This window comes from Periplaneta americana, chromosome 4, assembly GCF_040183065.1.
Source record: "Periplaneta americana isolate PAMFEO1 chromosome 4, P.americana_PAMFEO1_priV1, whole genome shotgun sequence".
Lineage (NCBI taxonomy): Eukaryota > Metazoa > Arthropoda > Insecta > Blattodea > Blattidae > Periplaneta > Periplaneta americana.
The window spans coordinates 52,706,976-52,730,788 of NC_091120.1; the positions used below are offsets into that span (position 1 = coordinate 52,706,976).

Consider the following 23,813-nt stretch of genomic DNA (forward strand, 5'->3'; position numbering starts at 1 on the left):
TATTTATCAGTGAATATAAATTTTGTAAAGTTCCTTCACTTCTGCAAAAAGAATTTTCTTCCATAGCATGCATTTCTCCTTCTTCTTCCTTTCTGCATGAGGGTGTAGACAATTACAGAGAAGCACTTAGGCTCAAATGGCCCACTATGTGCCCCATAAACCAACAATCATCCCAGGAGAATGCAGTGGGTGACCAGCTTCATGATGGTGCTGGGTTTGATTTCCTGAATCTCCTAGGAAGACAACATGTGTTTCCAAAGGTATCAACGCCTGAAATGGCTTAAACCTGGGTAATTCAACAGAATGTGAGGTGATAACTCAATTACCATCACACATTTTCTGCAGGTTGGATCTTCTGTGAGGCCCAATATGTGTAGATGACTGATGTACACAATGTAGAACCTCATTTCGAATTCTCACTACAGACTTTTAGTAAATTAGCCCTAGGTCTAAGTAATTTACAAATCAAGTCTAAGTGTAAGGACACATTCTCAAAAAGTCAAGCCAATGTATCACGACAGCCAATTTACACTGGGCTTATTACTGTATTCTTACACTTAATATGTTACAGAACAATTAATATTACATATTACGAGTTCTTTGCAATGTTACTATTATGCTACGGAATAAACAAGTTTATTTTAACATCACACATTCTGCATGAAGAAGTACGTAATACTGGTGGTGAACTTACTCTGTTCTGGCCCAGAAGATTTATAACTTCTGCCATTGAAATTCTGCGTTCTGACACTGGAAATTCATTCCATTCACGTGATAAGTGAAGAATAGATGCTCTTGTAATACCTGGGAGAATCAGACCATCCAATGGTGGTGTTACCAGTTCCTTTTCTGTAACAAGAGAAATAAAGAAACTCACTATAGAAAATACCTACCAGATGTGTTATCATGTATTTAGTAAAATATCTTGTACGAAAATTGTTGTTTCCAATGTTAGATATAGTAAGACTTTTCTGCTAATCCATTTCTGAAATGGGGATACCTGTTACTGTTTTTATACGATGACATAAACTAGGATGCTGACTAGCAGAGAATTTTAGCATATTTCCTACTCATAACAAAGTAGGAACTACAGATGGTGATAGAAATACTATACTATTAAGAATTTTCTTTCAAAGATGCATTGCTCTCAGCCCAGTTCAAACCCTCGATACATGGGTCCAGGGACAAATACAGTAACTACTAGACTTTATTTTGTGTAAAAGGTTTTAGAAGTGAAATTATATCATTATGTAATAGTTTTTTTCATTCTTCACAGACTGCATATATACAGCACTACGCCAAAGATAGCTAGCACTGTTTCTGCTTTTGCTACACTCTACACAAACAATGGAATCTAAAACGTACATTATTCAGTTGCGTAGTACTTTATTTGCACATCTTTCCTGCCCAATGTAGAAAGAAACAATATGCTCTTATAAATGTTTCTAAATCCAGAATTTCTTTTCAATGTGAAATGTTAAAAAATGTAATCATAAGATTTCACTGTATGTATAAAATAATTAAGAATTAAAACCAATCATACCTGTTATTAATCACAACTCATACTTAATTTTTTATATGACTTGAACTCTATCTTCCCTTAGCTGATAAAAAATGAGAATTTCAAAGCATTAACAACTTAATTTTATGCGAGTGGGAAGTGTTACTGACACGCATGTAAAAGGCAAGCTTTTTTCTTTTTTGCCAAGCATATTGATGGGAGAAGAGTTTGGGGCAGAAGAAGATATCAGATGATAGACGACATTGATATGTGGATCATATACAGAGAGTAAGAGGAAGGCATAAAATAGGAAAGATTGGAGAAAGCTGGGTTTGCAGTGAAAGACCTGCCCATGGGCAGAACACGTATGTATGTGTATGTATGTATGTATGTATGTATGTATGTATGTATGTATGTATGTAACTTATTGATATTTAGCCATTTGTGCCCCTGCCTACTTTTCTGACAATTATGATGAAGATCCTGTTCTGAGAATGAGGCATCTAATAGGTCGAACTCTGTTTGCTTTGTATGATTTGATATGAGTAATGAGTATAGACGTAGACAGGATTTATGAAGATAAAGACGATAATGATGGCGAAATAAGGCCAGGAATCTGGTGCCAAAAGTTAGTTGCTCTTAGAGATATGTGGGAAAACCCCGGAAAAAATTCAACTAGACAACTTATCCCAGCCAGAATTCACGCCTGGGTCAGCTAGTTTTGCAGTTAGACAAGCTGACCATTACTCCAGAGCAGTAGATTACAAATAAAAAATTATATATATATGGTTTGAGATTCATTACCCTGTAAGATTCTTTGTGCGAGATTGTGCGTATTTGCTTGGTTTCCGCACAAAACCAATCCGCGGAAAGTCTAAAATTCCACATTCAGTATTCCCAACCTAACACACATAACAATTTCCCTCTTCTTACCGCTTAAGTGACATATTCATTTTACTGCTTTAGGTTTTTAACATATTATTTTTAGAGACGTTCAATATAGTAATAATTATAAATTGGAAACTTACCACTGCAATTTCACCTAAATTGCACTAGTAATTATTGTTTTTAAATATTTGCAAAAATTAAGTAAACTCTACAACTCCACTAAAGTTACTGCATTCGTGATGCAAGTAACATTAAGGAAGCCGTGAAAAAATCAACAAGATTCCAGACTCATCATAGACTGGGGGAAAAAAAAAGACAAACGTATATCACGGCCTGCTGGAGTATAGTAAACACAGAAAACATTTTAAAGCAACAATGTTGAAGATAGATATTTTTGTTTTGCAAATTTGCCGTCATTGAACAGAAACCAAGATGGAGATTTCATTGCAACTAATTAGAAATTCTTCTTTCAGGTATGTAATAAACGATCTTCGCACAAAATAATGTACGATACACGAGCGGTATGTTTTCTTTCAATTCTCGGAAATTAAAAAAGCTCAACTACGTTTCGCTTTTTCAAACTTTTCCTCGAACATGAAAACTTCAACATACCGCTCTTGTAACGCATATTACTATTCTTTAATGCTTAAATGAAGAGTCGCATCTCTTATATAATCTAATATAATTGTTTAAAATTGCAGTTGTATCAATAAATTTAATTCACATTATTGTAAATATTATAGAGCAATAAGTTTAATTTAAAAAGTAACAAGGAAAGAGACCTTTATTTACCACATTGCTATGACATTGCAAATGATCTACATCAGTAAATAAAGCATTAACTTTTCATTCTCGAACTAGTTCAATTTTTCCTGTCTTAAGAATTTCTATGAGTAAATTATTTCAAATTTATTGTTATATTGTACTAGGCTTTCTGAAATAAACCGAAGTGCAGTTTTTCACTGGTTAAACCCAAGGCATAAATAAACCATTATTTTCTCTCAGTCTAATCAATACATCACACACAGTCAAAGTGAACCTGCATTCTTTAGTGTCGTTTCTTGTAAGCTTCCCTCTGTAGCTCTGGAATTTTTGCTTAAAGTTGAGTGAGGATATGGAATTTATTCTCAATTTAACCATTCAAAGAGTGTATAAACTGCATCAGTAATTGAAAAAAACAGTGAAACTGGAAATTACCTCCTCTATCATTAATGAAAACCATGAAAATATTCATGGTACCAACTTCAGTGATGAGATTCTCTTCTCCGTAGAGCCATAAGACCTGCTGCAACCCTCGACCTTGAGCTTCTTGCTAAAATCAAAAGACAAACAAAAATTAATTTTTGAACAACCACTGTCACCATCATCATGATTATCATGACATTAAGACAGGAGATTCTGCATAAGAGATGCTGATTCAAATTCCGGGATGTTCAGTAGAATTTATGCTAGTCAAAGATGATATTGAGGCATGTTTCCTCGAAGTTTTCCCTTCTCCCCTTCCATCATTTTATCAATTCTCCGTCTGTACTACATATAAAATACCGTCCAGCTCATAGTAAGGCTTCATACTGAGACACAGACAGTATATGAGAAAAATAATCAATATTTTTTGTTTTATTATTATTACTATTATTATTATTATTATCATCATCATCATCACTACTGTATTAATCCAAAAATAAGCCGCACCCTTAAAATTCGAGGATTGAAAAAGACAAAAATCAGAGAAATAGAAGAAAAATTACCGGTAGCAATTTTATTCCATATTTTATCTGGTCCAGGATGATTTTTAGTTTTGGTCTTTTTGACTGTTCTTCTATTGTACTGGGAAGCTAGAAAGAAAATGACTTTATCGTTAATTCTCGCCAATGGAAAATAAATGATAAATACATTTTATTCCATACACCTTTCTAGTATTTGTAAAACAATATATCTACCGCAAGATTTTCCTTCCTTCAACACATTCTTTTTTTTTGTTATGAAAAGGTTTCAATGATTAAATTTCAGTAGTAACAAACTGTTTTTTTCCTTTTTATCAGAGACTAAGCCTATACCAGTATAAAGGCACAGTAGGCCTATTGTTATGTACCTAATACATTTTCAATGCTCTATTACTGTCCACAATGTTGTCATTACTGACTTCACTGTTCACTTCATCATTTTTAAACAGCGTAGGATATGATATGTTGTAAAAACCAAGGTAGTGAATATGAGCCTCACTTTAAGTTTTCACAGTTGAAATTTGGATAAAAAGTGCGATTTATTTTCAGGCCAATATGGTATTATGTTGATACACATTTCTTTCCAAAGACTTCACGAATAGTTATGGGAAAAACTGTGATCATATAAAATGTCACAGTTTACATTCCAAACTCTGATCTGTATTCTCTATTTCTATTCTAAATCCTAACAGTAATATAGCCTGTGAATCTTTCTCTGATAAGCAAGGTTAGCTTCAGTGTTCCTACAACAGGGATAAGAACTCACAATCTTTTCTGTAACAGTAATTCTACATCTCTTTTCCTTGTCTCCAGTTGCATTAAAACTACCAACTTGTGTAACAATAAATTTTATAATTTATTTTATAAATTAAAATCATCAGTACCAGTTTCAGAAGACAAAGCCCTGCAGTATATATTGACTACACTCAACTCTGGCTACTAGCAACAGGCATCTATAATGAATACCGATCAAAATACCCCTCATTTCTCGTGAAAAACAAGTGAATAGACTACAGTGGACTATAGTGAACTTTACGTTGTCAGCAAACAGCTAGATACATTAAGAAGATTGAATGATTTTATAAATTTAGAATTTAAATAATTTTATAAAATAATTATCGTACTATATTATTATTATTATTTTTTTTTTACTGGTATCATCATCACTAATATTGTTGTATTATAGTAATCTTTCTGCTAATCTATTATTGGCTAATAGCTATTGTCTAGAACAATATTAATAATATAGAGGCAAAAATAATAAAAAAATTATTATTATTGGTGATGATGGTGGTTTGGTGGTGATAATGACAAGTACTAGTAGTATTTTATTTAATGACATTTTCAACTGTAGTTTTATTCAGCGACAAAATTCAATGTGAGTCTTTGTATGGAGTTCTCTACAAAGGACACGGTTCCTGTACATGTCGCAAATTTATAACATGAGACCTACCAATTTACTTCTATAAAGAAAAGGATGAGAGGGAAATGGCCAATGGCAATACCAATGAAGTAATTTCGGAAATGGATTGGGAGAGAAACAGAAAGGAAATTTATGTGTCACTTATTTTGTCTATAATCTCCTCACTGTTAGAATAATACTAATGTAAACACAAGCATGTGGCTGTCATACCCACGATTGGCTCCTAGTTGTAACATTCACACGACGTAGGAAAATATAGATCTGTGTTTGAGGACCATAACCTTGTATGTATTTTAAAAGAAAATTTGAATTTTAGTTTGTATATACGACAAAACATATAACTTTACTCATAAGTACAATGTTATGAAAAAGAAAAAATACGTTTATATTTGTAAATACTATGAATTTTCTAACAAAGCAGATGAATACAAAGAGTAATACCGAGGTAGCACAGTCTAGTATATACAGTCACGAAACTTGAGTTTATGAGGTTACTAGGAACAATAGACTGTGCAGGTACTATTTTGCGTTGTCTGTAATGAAGCGATAGTAGCGATCCTAGTGGTTAGCAACTATCTATAGATGCATATTTACTATGTATTAAGCTTCATGACTGTATATACTAGACTGTGGAGATAGTCTGTTCTTGTAACAAGCTAGTGTCACTTGAGCTTCTGCATGTAAATACATATTGTATTGTATTGTATTTATTAACATTCCATGGTATTCATACATTGCTTCACAGCTAGAATATGGAACAAGTCAAAAAACTTAATACTATTATAAAATCTTAATTTATAGTCACAGTCTACTTGGAATATATACAGACGAGATTTACAATATAGTCTACTAGTACAACACAAAGTTTTAGTATCAATTTCATGAAGGGTTATTGAATGTCATGAATTCACCTACAGAATAGAAGGCGTGAGAAATTAGGTACTTCTTTAATTTGGCCCTAAATAATTTTATGTTTTGAGTTTCATTTTTTATATCGATACGGAGGCTATTAAAAATTTTTACTGCCATATAACACACTCCTTTTTGATAGCACGATAGACTTGCTGATGGAGTATGAAAGTCATTTTTTTGACGTGTATTTATGCTATGAACTGTTGAATTAGTTACAAAGTTTTCACGATTACATACAAGGAAGATTATTAATGAAAAGATATACTGACAAGCCATGGGCATTATTTGTAGCTTTTTTAAAATAGTCCTACACAATTCCCTAGATTTGGCACCTACTATTATTCTAATTACTCTTTTTTGTAATAGAAATATACTGTTACTATCTGTGGAATTTCCCCAGAATATTATTCCAAAACTCATTACCGAGTGGAAGTATGCAAAGCATATTGTTTTTAAGGTATTGATATTACTATCTTTTGCATAGATCTAATAGCAAAACAAGCTGAATTCAGTTTGGGGGTAATTTCTTTAATATCATTTTTCCAATTTAACACATTATCGATTTTTAAGCAAAGAAATTTGGTTGTTGTTGTTTCTAATAGGGATCTATTGTTAATTATTGCGCTAGAAATTTGCGAGGTTGAATTTGGACAGGATTTAAATTGAATTATGTTAGTTTTGTTACAATTTAATACCAATTTATTGACTGAGAACCGGTCACATATTTTGAAGAGAATTTCCTCTGTTGAAGATTGGGATGTGTTGGAGTTATTGGCTGTAATTACTGTGTCATCTGCAAATAATATGGGATGACCTACATCTTTTATTAGGGGGGGCAAGATCATTTATAAACACTAGAAAAAGTAGGGGACCTAATAATGATCCTTGAGGAATTCCATTATTAATAGTTCCCCATGTCGATGCAGATTTCATAGTTGTATTGATTTCAACTTTCTGTTTCCTATCTATGAGATATGAGTGAAACCATTGGTTTGCAACACCTTTAATTCCATAATAATCTAATTTATCTAGCAGTAGTTAGTATCTTAACAGTGAAAAGATTATAGTAGAGAACCTGACTGAGAATCATATTTCAATCCATTGGACATGCTATTAATTAACTGATAAAGGTATAGCTGTGTTTGCTACTTTCTCTGGACTCTTGAACAAGAATATGCTTCCCTACTCACCTGAACCTGGATGGTTGGGGCATAATTAGAACCCATCTTCTTGTCTCCACAACCACCAGGCCACGCACGTATGAAGCGAGGATCAGCAAGTAATGACACTGGGTTTTCACCAGTACCAGAAAAATAGGAACCCACTGGACAGAGAATAGTATACAGCATTGCTGAACCACACGCTGCGACACCCAATGATGGCTGCAAAAATAATACCAATGTTTCATCAATAAAGCTATGGACTTCACAGCACAAGGTAATAATATCATGGAGTTAGAATGTCAATAATAGACATAAATATATAATTCCATGAAACGACATAAAAACATATGTATGATAAAAATTTTGACTAAAACTACCATTTACAGTTCCTCAAAGGGAAAATGCTCTTTGAAAAGTATCAGTTTCTTTCAAGTGCTAATCATAGCAATAATTTAATTACTGTAAGGTATTGAATTTGGTATTCCCAAGAAACTAGTTTGATTAATTAAAATGTGTCTCAGTGAAACGTACAGCAGAGTCCGTATAAGTCAATTCCTGCCAGATGCGTTTCCAATTCACTGCGAGCTAAAGCAAGGATATGCACTATCACCTTTATTTTTTAACTTTGCTCTAGAGTATGCCATTAGGAAAGTCCAGGATAACAGAGAGGGTTTGGAATTGAATGGGTTATATCAGCTGCTTGTCTATTCAGATGACGTGAATATGTTAGGAGAAAATCGACTAACGTTTAGGGAAAATACAGGAATTTTACTTGAAGCACGTAAAGAAATAGGTTTGGAAGTAAATCCCGAAAAGACAAAGTATATGATTTATGTCTCGTGACGAGAATATTGTACAAAATGGAAATATAAAAATTGGAAATTTATCCTTTGAAGAAGTGGAAAAATTCAAATACCTGGGAGCAACAGTAACAAATATAAATGATACTCGGGAGGAAATTAAACACAGAATAAATATGGGAAATGCCTGTTATTATTCGGTTGAGAAGCTTTTATCATCCAGTCTGTTGTCAAAAAATTTGAAAGTTAGACTTTATAAAACAGTTATATTACTGGTAGTTCTTTATGGTTGTGAAACTTGGACTCTCACTTTGAGAGAGGAACATAGGTTAAGGGTGTTTGAGAATAAGGTGCTTAGAAAAATATTTGGGGCTAAGAGGGATGAAGTTACAGGAGAATGGAGAAAGTTACAGAACACAGAACTGCACGCATTGTATTCTTCACCTAATATACAGTAATTAGGAACATTAAATCCAGACGTCTGAAATGGGCAGGGTATGTAGCACGTATGGGCGAATCCAGAAATGCATATAGAGTGTTAGTTGGGAGGCCTGAGGGAAAAAGACCTTTGGGGAGACCATTTGAGGGAGGTGGGATATGTATGATAGAGACTGGATTAATCTTGCTCAGGATAGGGACCAATGGTGGGCTTATGTGAGTGCGGCAATGAACCTCCGGGTTCCTTAAAAGCCAGTAAGTAGTAAGTAAGGTTATTTTATATTTAGTTAGAAATGGATATAACTGGTAAAGTTTCAGAAACACTATTTTGGACAAAGTTATTATCTTCTCCCTAAAAAAAAAAAAAAAAAAAAAACAAAAAAAAAAAAAAAAAATGTGTTTGAAAGTCCAACAGTTATTCTTAAAATTAATAAAACATGTTCGCAAATGACATGCCAGTTTCGTTGCTACCTACATTTTATAATCTACAGATATAAATTACATTTTTTAACAAAAAATACAATAATCTTAATTCTATCCTTCGAAATTACACTTTCACAAGCATCATCTACAAACAGCTGCCAAGATTCGTATGAATTTTAGTCTAAAATAGGAACTATGCAACAGAATAAAAACTGAAATATTAATTTCTAATATCTCCAGACACAATCACCTAATATTTTTCTATAATTTTATTATGTTAGTCTAACAGAGTTAAATTTCACTTGAGATGAAGGCACTTGCTGGAAAGGATTAATTAGAATGAGAGACAAGAATTGTAATTAGTAGATAATGGCAATTTTCGTATTGTGTCTACTTTTCTTTTTAACACAGGGATGTCATCACAGGTTTTCTGTCAAAGCCATCTGTGCCTTATCAGGAAATGCAAATGGATAATACAAAAACAGTTTAATATTTTGCTTATGACATTAATTGGACAAATGCTGTAAATTTCCTATATGTTACGAACTTAGTCTGATGTATGAACCCCAATTTTACTTTCCTCCCGAAGGAAGTCTCTAGATTTCTTCTTTTGTCTCAGAAATCCATCATTCTCGACTGGTTTGAACCCAAGATACTTGGGTCCAGAGAAAGTACAATAACCACTAGACCATTGTGGACAACAAATTGAAATATGTATTAATTAATTAATTGACTTATTTCACCATACCATATTAATCATTCTAAAAATACATTCGCACGTCCAGATAGCAACTGCTTAACAGTAATAGGTTTCTTAGTTTACGACAAATCAATGTGGATAACATTATCATTGCTAACACTGTGTAACTGCCAATTCTGATGTTGGGGTCATTCAAGATAACTCCCTTCTTGATAAAACTGGAATATGTTTCAGTTACTTCTTAACACATGGAAACAACCCAAGGATTGTTATAAAAGCCACTGTGAAAATCTGAATTTTAAAACCTTGAATGGAATTCTTTAAGCAACTTAATTTCAAATATGGCCATGACAGCACTTTCACAATATGCAGGTTGTGAAATCACATACGAGTAACGTATTATCTTCAAACATAATCTAGAAATGCACAAACAAGTTATATCAAGAGGAATACTACTATCTTCTGCAAGAGTCAAGAAACACGCTTATATTATTATCTTAAAATGTCTTCCTTTCTATATGTAATTCTTTCATTCAGTTATTAGCTTATTAATAGCTAATACCTAATGTTCTGCTATATGTTAATTACGGTATTTGTTATCTTGCATTCCAATATTTTTTGTAGTGCTTTTTTACTGACTGCTATAGTTTCACATAGAGGTTGATAAATTCTATAGCCATTTGTTTAGGTTCACTAAGTAACATCAATTTGAAGATATTCATATTTTCAGTCTATATAAATTTATAGAAAGACTCAAGTTCAGTGACAAGTTCATATTTTTCAACAGCTGGTCTTCTGCGATAACCAAGAAATAAATCTGGATCATTTCATTTCCCATTGAATTCCTTGCATTTTCAACAGTTCTGTTTTTAAAATTTCTCCAACAATTGTAACTTAACAAATGTCTTATTGCAACTAATTTATTTTCGTTTATGATTGCTGGATTTTATTTTTTCTCTTTCCTTTTGGTCAGTGCATATCTGCAACATCATTTCTATATACACTACAGAGTGTTTGTACCACTTAAAAACAATTTTCTTGCTAAAATGTTGTACTCTACTTGTTTAATCACATATACTTGAATTAGAAAATCCAATGTTACACGTACTGGTAATTTTTTACTGTACAAAAACAAACATTGTAATAATACAAATGAAATTTCGTATTTACTATATACAAAATAATGATTATGAAATCATGGTTTTGAAGAAAAGAAAAGAAAACCTAGAGACAATAAGATTTTAATTTCATACCAGGCCACTATGCTGTAATGTCATTACTCATTACACTGGGATCATGAGAATATGTCTGTATAGTTTTCAGAATAAAATATGTTAAGGAAATATTGAGATTGTATCTGTATCACTAACCTTGCTTTGTAATGGAGATAATTTAAATTTGAAAAGAACTTTAATACTTCAATACCCCTTGAAATTCGCAATCACAAATTTCCTTAATTGCGGAATTCACTGCTTAGTTAGCATAGTTATGAATATGGTTATAATAGGTATCAAGCACAAAGAGTGCTATAGAATTGGTACCGGTAACAAAGGAATTAAAACAAACTGTTCTAAAAAAAGCGGTCCTCATTGTGGATAATGGACACTACAGATTACTTACTTTATCTTTTCGTGTTGAATTGTCACATGTAAAACACGAAAATCTTAATCAACAAAACAAAAATGTTTCTGGATCTCATCATACATGTAGAAACATCCAAAATTACGAATCTACTGGGTGTTCATTTCAAAGTGTGTCATGACGTCACTGTTGTTGGGTCACCGATTTGAAACGAGTTTCAGCTTATATGTCAGAGAAGTTGCCTATTATTTAAGGCGTTCTTCAATCTGAACTTGAGAACGTGTACGGTATAACTTGAACGTCGTAGCAACAGATGGTGGTCTGTACGGTCTGTGTGCTACCATAATCTCTTTCGAACTGTGTTTTGCGCCGGCAAGTCGTACGCAGGGTATTTGTTATCACCGGTTGCGTACGGTAACATTCCACAACACAAATCAAATGCTCCGTGTCCATGTTGACCGTCGAAGTTAATGTCAACAAATACATAAGTAATCGTCTTAACTCTCTCCCCATATCCCGACAGTACGTATTTCCAAACAGTTCACATTCCTGCCACTACCGGCGTTACAGTACGTATCGGTACGGACTCTTCAGAATGAATGCTGTACTTGCTAGGCAACTTCTCTGCCTCACAGGTTATACACCTCTGCGGAAGTGTAGGAAGATTGAATTCTCTAGGCTCATCGGCTAGCCACATGACGGCATACAGCGAGCCATGACACATTTTGAACTGAACACCCAGTATATATCGACACCAACATCAGGCAAAGCATTACTGTGAGTTATTCTCCTAGAAAAACTGTAATAAAACCAACTCTCACATATGCTCTAAAGAAAATAGTTGGAGAAAGCTATTGGTAAACGATACAAAAGATAAGTTTTTAATTTATTTTATTTTACGATGCTTTATCAACTGCTATGGTTGTCTAGCATCTGAATGAAATGAACGTCATAATGCAAACGAAATGAGTCCAGGGTCCAGTGCTGAAATTTACCCAGCATTTGCTCTTAATGGGTTGAGGAAAAAACTCCGAAAAAACCTCAACCAGATAACTTGTCTCAACCAGATTTGAACCTGGGTCGTTTTATGGTAAGACATGCTAACATTACAAGAGATAAGTTTCCATTTCCTTGTCTTACCTGACGGCTGTGGCATCCCAAAAGGAAGAGAGAGAGAGAAAAAAAAAACAGAATGATTCTGTAAAAGATGGCTTGATTCTCCACCTACCTGAACAGGCTAACATCCTAATCAGAGGATAAAGAAGAGTAGCAGCAGAAGAAGGAGAAGAAAAAGAATACAAAGAAGAAGGTGTCCTTAATATGCTTTTAAATACAATGTTATTTCGTATCACGCAAATATAAGAGAGGTTAAACATTTAACTTTTACACACTAGTAATGTATTTCTAAACATTTTCCAAGCAATTATGTACACTGTAACTTAGTATAAAATATATAATATCGATTAATATTAATCAGAATGGAATGAAGTAAGATATGACAATGTCAATGCATCGTCTACAGAATATTACATTTCCGGTTCAGCATTTAACGAATTCTGAATTTAAAACAATATCAATCAACAGACTAATTATCTAATAAGAATACAAATAATGGCAGGATTCGTAAAGTAAACAATACCGAAAATTAACATAATTTATGAGTGCCAATATTAGCAAAATATTAATTCTCGAAGATTCTTTACTATACTTAATTACATGTGTCTGGATGTACGAGCCTGTTGGAATTACCATGCATATATGTTTTCTTAACCTCAAACTGATAGCCTGACCTGACCTTGATCTCCATCCTAAGAGGATGGTAATCAACGTCATGAATAAAAAAGAAAGATATCCCTATGACGAAATCGAAACGTCAGTATTACCACATTTCAAAACTGGAACGTGACAATGGGCGTCAAAGACTTCTGAGAAAAACGCCTTTCTTGTCTCCGATTATCTCTAGGCCAAATTTTACATTAATTTTGATATATTTCCTTTAGGGCTGAGTAAAAAATAATTTTTTCTTTTCTTCTATGTTATGATTGTACTGTTCAGATTTTATTGCATTTAAACTTCAGGAACAGCAATCTTCATCATCTGTCAACTTAAACAAAATTTAACTTCCCAGCTATTCATAAGGTGCATGACATCTCGGATTTTTCTGAGCTCATGAGTTGCAAAATTTTTGGGAAAGATGGAGAGGTGTCTCTTGTTTCAGTAATATGTTTTTTCTACTAAAATAAATGCATCAAGTTGCAGTTTACAAATCTGAAGTGAATATAATTAAATTGCTTTTGGTGTGCTATTACATCTGTTCTGTTCATCTAGGTAGAGACTTTTCTGTTCAATTATCGGACAGATTTTGTTAATATTCAATATTTGTTAGCCAATTGATTTGGAATGTATGTTTATCATATACAACCACTTCTATTGTAGTTTATTTGAAAGCCTCACGTAAAAATATCACAAAAAGTTTCATTAAAGTTGGTTACAGAAATTTTCTTCTTTTTGGATATCACTTTGAGCTTAAAAGCAATAAAACAACATGGTCACTGAGTTTTCAAAATTGAGTTTAATAATTTTTAACAAAAAAGTAAACTTCAAATCAAAAGCTGCTTTACATAAAAATTTTAGGGTGTCAATAGATTTATAAGAATTATTTCAAGAGGTAACACAAGAGGTGACAACAATGCACAGGTTTTCTTTTAGGAACTTTCACACACACCACTTACCCAGACAGCAGAGGTACTTCATGACAGTGTCTTATCAGATCTTGGTACAAATATTTACAAACTTCAAATAGCTAAAATTCTGTAAAATTACTATTAGCAGATAGTTCGTAAATGTGTTCCATTCAGCTGTGTTTATTTGTAAACTTACAAGGAAAAGAGTTTCCCTACTACTAGTTGCTAGCAAGAAGGACGTAAGTCCAGTGGTGGAATTGCCACCTTCTGGCTTCCGGATAAGCTAATGTATACTGCATGATGTAATGGTTATACCACCATGACTCGGTTCCCAGAGTATTGTTCATAGAAACAGGTTGCACCTCGAGAATATGAAACTTTCGAACTTTCATTCTTAGTAGAACTAGAAGTTTGGGAGGGGTGGGGGGGAGGAAATTTGAATTTAATAAATGCATTACTTTACTACTATGCCCAGTGGAAGGTTTTCTGCCATAGTTTTTAATAACGAAAAAACTCTCAACATTTGTTCCCACTCAACAGTCTTTTAGGTCCACCGCTGTGGAGTAAAGGTTAGCATGCCTAACTGTGAAATGGACTCGTGTTCAAATCCTGGTTGGGACAAGTTACCTAATTGAGGTTTTTCTGAAGTTTTCCCTCAAACCAATAAGAGGAAATGCTGAGTAACTTTCAGTGCTGAACCCTGGACTCATTTCACTGGCATCATCACCTTCATCTCATTCATATGTTATATAACCATAGCAACTGAAAAAGCGTCGTAAAATAACCAATAAAAAAAATCAGTATTTTACTTTTGATACTGTATTTGCCAAAAAAAAAAAAAAAAAAAAAAAAATCGCACGCACGCACATACACACAAAAGCAGAAAAAGCCAACTTACATCAATGCCAATGAGTGTTGGACGGATGTAGAGACTGGACGATTCAGAATGGGGTACCCACTCCTGATCTATGCTGATGAGTCGACAAAGGCACTTGATGAGTTGCTCACCATCGAATGTTGGAAGACCAGCTCGCAATGCTGAACGATTCATACGTTCCATGTTCATGTCTGGACGGAAGATTCTTATCTTTCCATCCACACCACGGTATGCTTTCATACCTTCAAACAGCTAAAATGTCATAAAATACATAGTTATTTTCAGTTCATAAAATTCAAGAAGTTCAAGTAATTATGAAGTGAAATGTCTAAAATTAGTGCTAGCAATGTATCTCTAATTGTTAATTCTTCTCCAATTTCAAGTCAACTTCACAAACCAAATTCCTAGTTTTTATAAATGCTGGACTATAAGAAAATTAATATTAATCTGTCTATAAAATCAATAAATTCAACGATGTGGATGATATTAGAGTGAAACCTGTGTTAATAATTACCAAAACCTCTAAAAATGCATAGTTGCTTAAAAGGATAACTTACAGTATAATTATTTCTTTTTCCAACAGAAAGAATTCTTTTCAGAAAAGTCTATAACGATTAGTTCTGGTCATCTATGAGTTTAATGCACACAAATATTTCTGTATATGAGGGAAATACATGTTTACAGCATTCCTGGTGCTGACAAAGTTGGTTTGGGCGTGTCTACGAACAGCTATTTTTCCTGAACTATTGGATAGATTTTATTCATATTCAATATGTCTATGTCAATTCAGCTAGGAATGATGCACATGAAATATGATCACTTTTACTGATCAATTAAGATATATTTATTTAAAAAAATTATACAGTGGTAATGTACATTAAACCAACTCTAACGAATTTCTTTTTCATATTTTTAGCATATGGTAATTAATAAATTAAACAGTGTAGATAGTATGTCTGCAAAACCCTTTGTACATATGGGAAAAAATTAATTAACACTAACATAAAGTATAGTCCACCGCTGTGGAGTAATGGTTGGCGCGTCTGAGGTGGAACGAGCGGGCCTGGGTTCAAATCCTGTTTGAGATAAGTTGCCTGGTTGGGTTTTTCTAGGGGTTTCCCTCAACCAATTGAAACAGAATTGCTGGGTAACTTTCGGCATTGGATCTTGGACTCATTTCGCCATGATTAATTTGCGTATCATCATTATCATCATCTATATCGTAGCCTGGGTTCAGTTCACGGTGCAGTGTGCTGTACTTGTACAAGAGCGTGGCCATTCGGCTACCCAACATTCACAGTATAGGAGTGGTAAGCACAATAAGTCTCAGGCTGGAATGCAAGCCTTCAGGTTCCTCCTCCGTACAAGAGAGAGAGAGAGAGAGAGAAAAAATGTATATCTCTTCCAATTTAGAACTTCAGGAGAAAAAAAACTGCCATACAGAAATATAATCCCAAATGAAAACTTCAAATATTTTAGGATTTACAGTCATCTTATAAGATCCAAAATTGCTGCCGCATTAAGAAATAAGGGCTGGATAGTAGAAGAAGAAATCTCTTGTCTAGCTGAAAATGGATCAAGGACAAGAGTCGATATTTTAGCGTACAATGCTGACACTAAACAGGGCATCATTGTGGACCCCATGATACGTTTTGAAGTAGGATGTCACCAGTCAGTCGAGGACCATCATGAGAAGAAGTCGAACTATTTCAAGGTGAAATATGCCTTAATTCATGTTGAGGTATATGGCTTGCTCATAGGTACTCGAGGGACTATACCAGCTTATTTCGAAGAATTTTGACAGCAATTTGCTCTGTCAACATCTCTGAGGGATGACATTGTGATAATAATGTTAAAAAAAATCCTGTTAAATCCTGATTAAGCACATGGTGCCACATTAACAGCAATTGTAATTTTTTATACCCTTTTCTTTGTTCCTTTTTTAAAATTTCATTATCTATGTTTACATATGTATATTTATTTTTTGAGGATATACTGAGTCTGTAAGGGCTACCCTCAATGGGTGGGTAGTTTGTAATTTCATACAATTAGTGCACGCTTTAGTAAACATTATTTCGACCAGCCAGTCAAAATAATTTTGACTGAAGTATAACTCTCATTGTCACGGAAATGAAGTAAAATAAAATGTATTTTCCTGTGAAAACATCATATTCAGTAAAGGAAGTTGCAAATGTATTTTCAGAACAGATTCTTGCATCATATAATATTTTAAGTCAGATAGAACAGCAGTACCATTTGGGGTATCTCTTTTTAAGTTCTCATTAGATATAGAAGCTCCCTTTTTATGCAGACAGAAGTCAGTTAATACAATAACATTTTACAAATTTCCCCTTCACAGTTTGTTTTCATAATATTTTTTATTTACTTGACACGCAAGTGGAATACCGGAAATCTAATTATAAACAACCAATGACTTGTGTCAAATTCATTACATTACTTAACACAATTTATAAATGCAAATATGTTGTTGTTTTCTAATGCCAGGCGTTTGACAATAAAGTCATTTGACCTCTTGCACTCCAATATTTTTCAAAGATATTATCATGACCAGCCAATGAAGCACAGATTTTGAGGTGTTCCGAATCCATTTCTTATAAATGCAAATATAAAACATTACTTTCGTGTAGAATACACAAACGAAAAGTTTGTTTTCTTATTTTGGTGAACAACTGACTTCATCTATGAAGTCTTTCGAATAACAGTTCAAGCAAATTAACTATAATGGAAATATCACTGATAACATGAAAAATAATTGAATTGTTAAAACGGATAATGAAAGCTCTGTCGATTTCAAGACTTTTTTCTCTCAGTTTGTAAGTAAGTACTGTATGACGTAATAATCCTTCAGAAATCTTATTCAATTTAGCGGTCTCTCCCTCTCTCTCTATTTCTCTCTCTACAACATTCCAGAATTTCTTTCACTTCTTAAATTGAAAATTAGCAACTTGTTTCATAGGAGCGTACATTTGCACAATTCTAAATAAAAAACGATTAATTTATTTCCGTAAGATTTGGCAAATAATTTGCGTCTTTCATTTTAATAAGAAACGAAATACTTACATTAATGTTAATTAGCAGCAAATAAATAAGAAAAAGTGAACTTGTGGGTTTGACTACTATGCAGTCTTTATAAAAGAAACGTGATGTAACAAGAACAGAGTGTACAATAGACGTGAACAATAAAGGTTAAAGGTCCAGGCACAAGTAGGCAGGGAACTTCAGGTGTGTAATTGATTAATCCCACATGTATTTCCCTTGTTCGTGAACTACATATACTCCTGATTCACATAGCTGAAGCATTTGATAATCCAACCTAATGTTTCTTTATTCTTTATTTTATGAATGTCAGGTAGTTTTGAACCACTTTTATCTGTGAAATTAACTGACTACATTATACACTCAGCTTGTTGTTGGTGTGGAGAAACACATTTTTGATGTCGGGTACCTACAGAGAGAATTCATTACCCCGAAATAAGGATTGATGATTTAACTAAGCTGAGTTTAGTTTTGCCTGAAATTCCCTCACCCTAGGATAAAGTAAATTAATGTATCTTAAATTTCTATCCCGAAGTAAGCACTTTTATTGTACTTAAAAATTTGCCCGTCCAACAAGAACTGAATAACGGACTTCAAGACTAATAGCAAGTATAGTAACCATTCAGCTGCCGATGATGATTTATATAAAATATATGCTCTTATTTAAAAATAAAGTATATTCTGTCAATTTTCATTATCAATCAAGCTATTAATACTACTCTCTAATGACTGAGAATTTTAAAATGAAACAAGAATTATGAATTTTGTAATAATGAAATATAAAACCTGTTTTATTACTTTCCATCAGCTACTTGTTTATTGTGTGTGTGTGTGTGTGTGTGTTTTTTTTAAGAATTTATTTAAAACTAGACTAGGCCTAATCATTCCATTTTCCTACATTTCACAAGTAAGTTATCTACAACTTAAATTGCTCGTACTTCCTTATTAGCCAATTTAATTACATAACCGGAAACACATTCATTCTTAGTTTCACAGAATTTAACCAAGATACTGAAGACTCACATATGTACGCATATGCTTTTCCTCTTATTTAATTTAGCTAGGTTCAATGGGTTAAGTGTGAAGATTGAAAGTAAAGATAACCATTAATTGGATGATCAGAGAGTAAGTCTCAAGAAACATATGCAAAAAGCTTCAATTCTAAAATATTTTGCAGCCAACGCTATGAAGTTTATAAAACAGATATTAACTTACTTCAGTCGCATAATGTAAAACTTTAGCTGCTGGATGAAGTACTATATTCTCAAATGGAACAATTTCAGGTCTCTGCCAGCCACCAAGGGATTCATGATACAGAATCTTCAACATGTGATCAGTAAAATTTTTTCCAAACTGAAGATCTGTTACTTCTGGTTTCGGCTGCAATTGTTCTGGAGATGCTAGCTGCACAGTTAAGTCTGTAAACTAATCATGAAATCGAAATGTTACATAACGGATTTCAAATTACATGTCATTAGAAACTTTATATGAAAAATCTACATAATAATACTACTTTATTTGGATTTAAGTTACGTACCTTAAAAGTATTTTGCACTTCATTTGAAAACGAAAGTGCTGGTTTAACCTTGTGGGTAGCAACATTTCTGCAAAGAAACTACAGAGTTCATTCATGAGTCAAACATCTGAAAGAAAATTACTTCAGAGTAACAGATTGTCTTTCCAAATGCACATGAATTAATCAAAACTTAATCTTTTATTTCAAAATACTAATACAGTATATGGGTCATTTGCAAAATTTGTATAATGAATGGACGATTGAGAACGTCAAAATTAATGTACTATTCAGTGCATATTCTGCATGTATTAATATAGTGCAATGTCTCTGCCATAGTAACCAGCCACTGTATACTCACCTTGCTTTACAGTATTCTCTACAAGTATCAATGAATCTTTGATGGCATGACTAAATGTCAGTGTGTTACAGAACAAGACAATGGAGCTTTTACAGAAATAGAATTCCTTTATTTTTTATATCAGATATTCTTTAAACAGTGCATAGGTCTTAGAATAGTAACAGAACTAACTTCAGATCAAAACTGAACAAATATTTTAAATATCTTAATATCAGATCTGTTACCTAATATGAAGATAACTTCTTCAGTAACTAACAGAAAACCATTCTTTCTGTGACAATTATCTTAGTAGATTGCCCTTTAAGGAGAAGATATTTCAGCCTTAGTTTCTTTAATGATAGATAATTAGAAAAAATTAAGGCACTGCTTTGAATGATGTAACAGACATGACATGGAGTAACAGATCTGACAGGTAACAGACATGACAAAGCAAACATAAGCATGTGCTAACCTAAAAATTGTTAATATTTAAGGAGAAAAATTCGCTCCGGCGTCGGGGATCGAACATGGGTTCTTGGTTCTACGTACCAAGCACTCTGACCACTGAGCTACGCCGAATTCAATCCACAGCACCGGACCAAATCCACCTCCTTCAATGTTTCCCTTTGTGGCCTGATTGTGGCACATATGTTGACGTATATGTCCAATGTCAACTGCCATTATACTAGGAGCGCACTCAGCTGAGTGACTTGTTTGGCCGGGGTTCCGCAGTTACGTGCACAGTAATCTGTACAGATATATGCACTGCAGCTATGAGAATATTATAGATTTATTAATTTGTCCTACAGAATAATATCTGTAATATTGACAATTAATATTTAAGGAGAAAAATTCGCTCCGGCGCCGGGGATCGAACCCGGGTCCTTGGTTCTACGTACCAAGCGCTCTGACCACTGAGCTACGCCGAATTCAATCCACAGCACCGGACCGAATCCTCCTCCTTCAATGTTTCTCTTTGTGGCCTGACTCCAAGTTAGGCACATAAGTTGACGTATATGTCCAATGGCAGTTGACATTGAAAATGTCTCCCACCAACTGCTACACACTGCTGACACTTTCTTATAAAATTGTTAATTAGCCTACTTTAAGAAGTTCTGCTTCACTGATTGACTCGATTTCAGCTCTTATATAGTCTTTAAGCTCATTTATTGTATGCGGGTTTTTCGCATAAAACTTATTTTTAAGTGCCCCCATAGATAGAAATCGCATGGTGTTAAATCTGGACTTCGTGAGGCCCACAAATTTTTGCTGATATTTCTTCTTCCAAAAATTCGACGCAATTCTCCCACGGATTCATCGACAATTCACTTACATTTATAACTTTAACAGCAGCAAAGTCGAAATGATTATAGGATACCTTTTTGAAAATATAAGGTTAGACCTACGTATTGCTCGGGAAATGATGAAGTACAGTAGTTACCTAATGTTTTCTGATCCACCTATACGATTAATCACGGGTATTTAAAGAAACTGTAGAATGATGACAAAGAAAATTTAAATGTTCTCAAAAAAAGCTGTCCTAGGGTCTCACCAGGATTCAAATCTTGATTTCATTTGGCTAATATGCCTTCCAACGCCCAACGAAAATAAATTTCTTACTGGTGCTTCATCTCAGGTTTCATTAAAAATGAAGTTATACTGGTATGGCACGACACTGTATGTATAATAAAATATCCAGAAGGTTGGGTACATGAATTATTTCCTTCCTTTATTAAGTAACCTACCTGCTAATCAGTTCATTAATTCATTTATTTTATTCCATAGATCTTACATGAGCAATGAAGCTTTAAGATGTGGAACAAGTCAAAATTTTACAATATTACAATTACAATTCTTACAAATTTTTACAATATTTTGGCGAGATGTAGTGAGGTAAGGTGAGGTCCGAGGATTCGCCAAAATATTACCCGGCATTTGCCTTTTGGTTGGGGAAACCTCGGAAAAACCCAACCAGGTAATCAAATCAAAGGGGTTGATGCCGAGGACTCGCCATAAACCATCCGGCTTCAGTCCCATGGCTGTGGAAAACCTCGGAAGAAACCATAAACCAAAGGGAGATCCAACCCAAGCCCGGTAATAGGTACCGGTAGCTAATTATTAATGATTAGAAGGTAGGCTATTTAACAACATAATGTAACATTAAAAGAAAACTTAATGTTGTAATAATTGTAATTTGGCGATAATCGTTTAATGCAGGGAAAGAATAACAGAATCTACATTTCAGAATTCAAATCAAGCCATAGGTTAATAAAATACCTAGGTACCTCATCTCAATTTACTGCCACTGTATTAGTCACTCTCATGGCCCATTTAATTCAGTACCTATTATATTAGGATAACCTGTTTAAAATCTTGCTTAATAGCTCATCTTTTACCTGTAAATCTGTGAACTACTACAATTTTACACTGTCATGATTCTGGCAAACAATATAGAGTACATAGGCCTAATACAATGTTTCAAGGATTTCTCAGTAGGTATAAAGTTTATAATAAAGCTTTGATTTACAATAAAACTGTCAATTAGATTGTTGACCTGACCTATCAGCAGAGGCATCACTCAGAATTTATTTTCTCTGATATATAACTGCTGAAACTATTCACTGACAATGACAGCAACTCACATTATTTCCTTTAATAAATTATCTCTACATTCATGGAGAGTGTAACACAACTCCAATAATTTAATAAATCAACACAATCAAATTAGAACTGTAGGCCTATAATATCCAGTAACAATTATATTAAACTATATGGAAACATTCATAATATTCAGTAACAATTTATATTAAACTGTATGGATTCATAACTGTCATAACCTATTAGGTAGGCCTACAATTTTTAAAACTTATTGCATCAGCCTGTATTCGAACTCAAGTTTCATTAGATTGTGTTACTTTATTAGGCCTATGTGTATTATATAAATTAGGTTTTGAATAATACTTTTCTTGTCATTTTCTTATAAATCTCACACAACTTAAAACCGTACTGTATAGGTCGATCCAACCTACCTTACGCAGAAGCAGCACTCTTGGCAACCGAGCTGAACTAACCATGATGGATACTATATTCTCATTCAGAGCCGACTATAGTTAATATACTGATCATCTTTCCATATCAGACAATCTGCATACGTCACGTGAGCGTCAAGTAATATTGCATATTTATTAAACTAGTAAACAGTAAGCGAGAACGCGTAGAAACAACTACCACAAACACTTCCCGGATAAAAATAATTGCTATCGCTTCTCACGTTCCTTTCAGTCACTAGACTGGTTTCGCAACTTTTTTTACCCCTCATTTTCAAGATAGCCAACCTTTCACAATCAATTATGTTTAATGCCAACCTAATTTATTATTTCTGTTTAAGTAAAAATATTACAAATATGAGCTTCACAACTTATGTATAGTTTACATGTATGACAATCTTGAAAGTCTCAGTAAAATGACAACTACATGCAGGACACCTATATTATACATTATATTTGTGCAATCGTCTGTTTACTGAAACTGAAAATAAATTATTGTATTAAATGAAGTAAGCCCTCTTACTGTCAAAACCTGTGCAACACCTTATAAGAAAAACATTTTCATTTGATTGGACAATCAATTCAATAGAGCACTGTACACGTCTAAAATTACTTATGATTTAAGTGGCTAGTCCGTCATTGGAAAATTTTAATTATTCTCATTCATCTCTCCCACCCTTTTAGAAAAGGAAAATTTTCGCGTGGATAACGACAACATTTTAATTGTTACAATTGTTTTCTT

General features: G+C 33.5%; 1 protein-coding gene across 3 annotated transcripts in view; it reads right to left on the reverse strand.

Annotated features, from left to right (window-relative positions):
• The window catches only part of Bcat (Branched chain amino acid transaminase), a 37,279-nt gene extending 13,967 nt beyond the window's left edge, over nt 1-23,312 (reverse strand). The window contains exons 1-7 of one of the 3 annotated variants that reach the window (XM_069823335.1): nt 23,054-23,312; nt 19,709-19,786; nt 19,387-19,596; nt 15,136-15,366; nt 7,639-7,830; nt 3,587-3,701; nt 695-849 (exon numbers count right to left, since the gene is read on the reverse strand). In XM_069823335.1, coding sequence (XP_069679436.1) covers nt 695-849; nt 3,587-3,701; nt 7,639-7,830; nt 15,136-15,366; nt 19,387-19,596; nt 19,709-19,786; nt 23,054-23,098 — 1,026 coding nt within the window. In that variant the 5' untranslated portion in view covers nt 23,099-23,312. Of the gene's footprint in view, nt 1-694; nt 850-3,586; nt 3,702-7,638; nt 7,831-15,135; nt 15,367-19,386; nt 19,597-19,708; nt 19,815-23,053 lie in introns of all 3 variants that reach the window. The other 2 variants (XM_069823337.1, XM_069823336.1) reach the window with 2 other exon arrangements.
• Between the last annotated feature and the right edge of the window lie 501 nt (nt 23,313-23,813).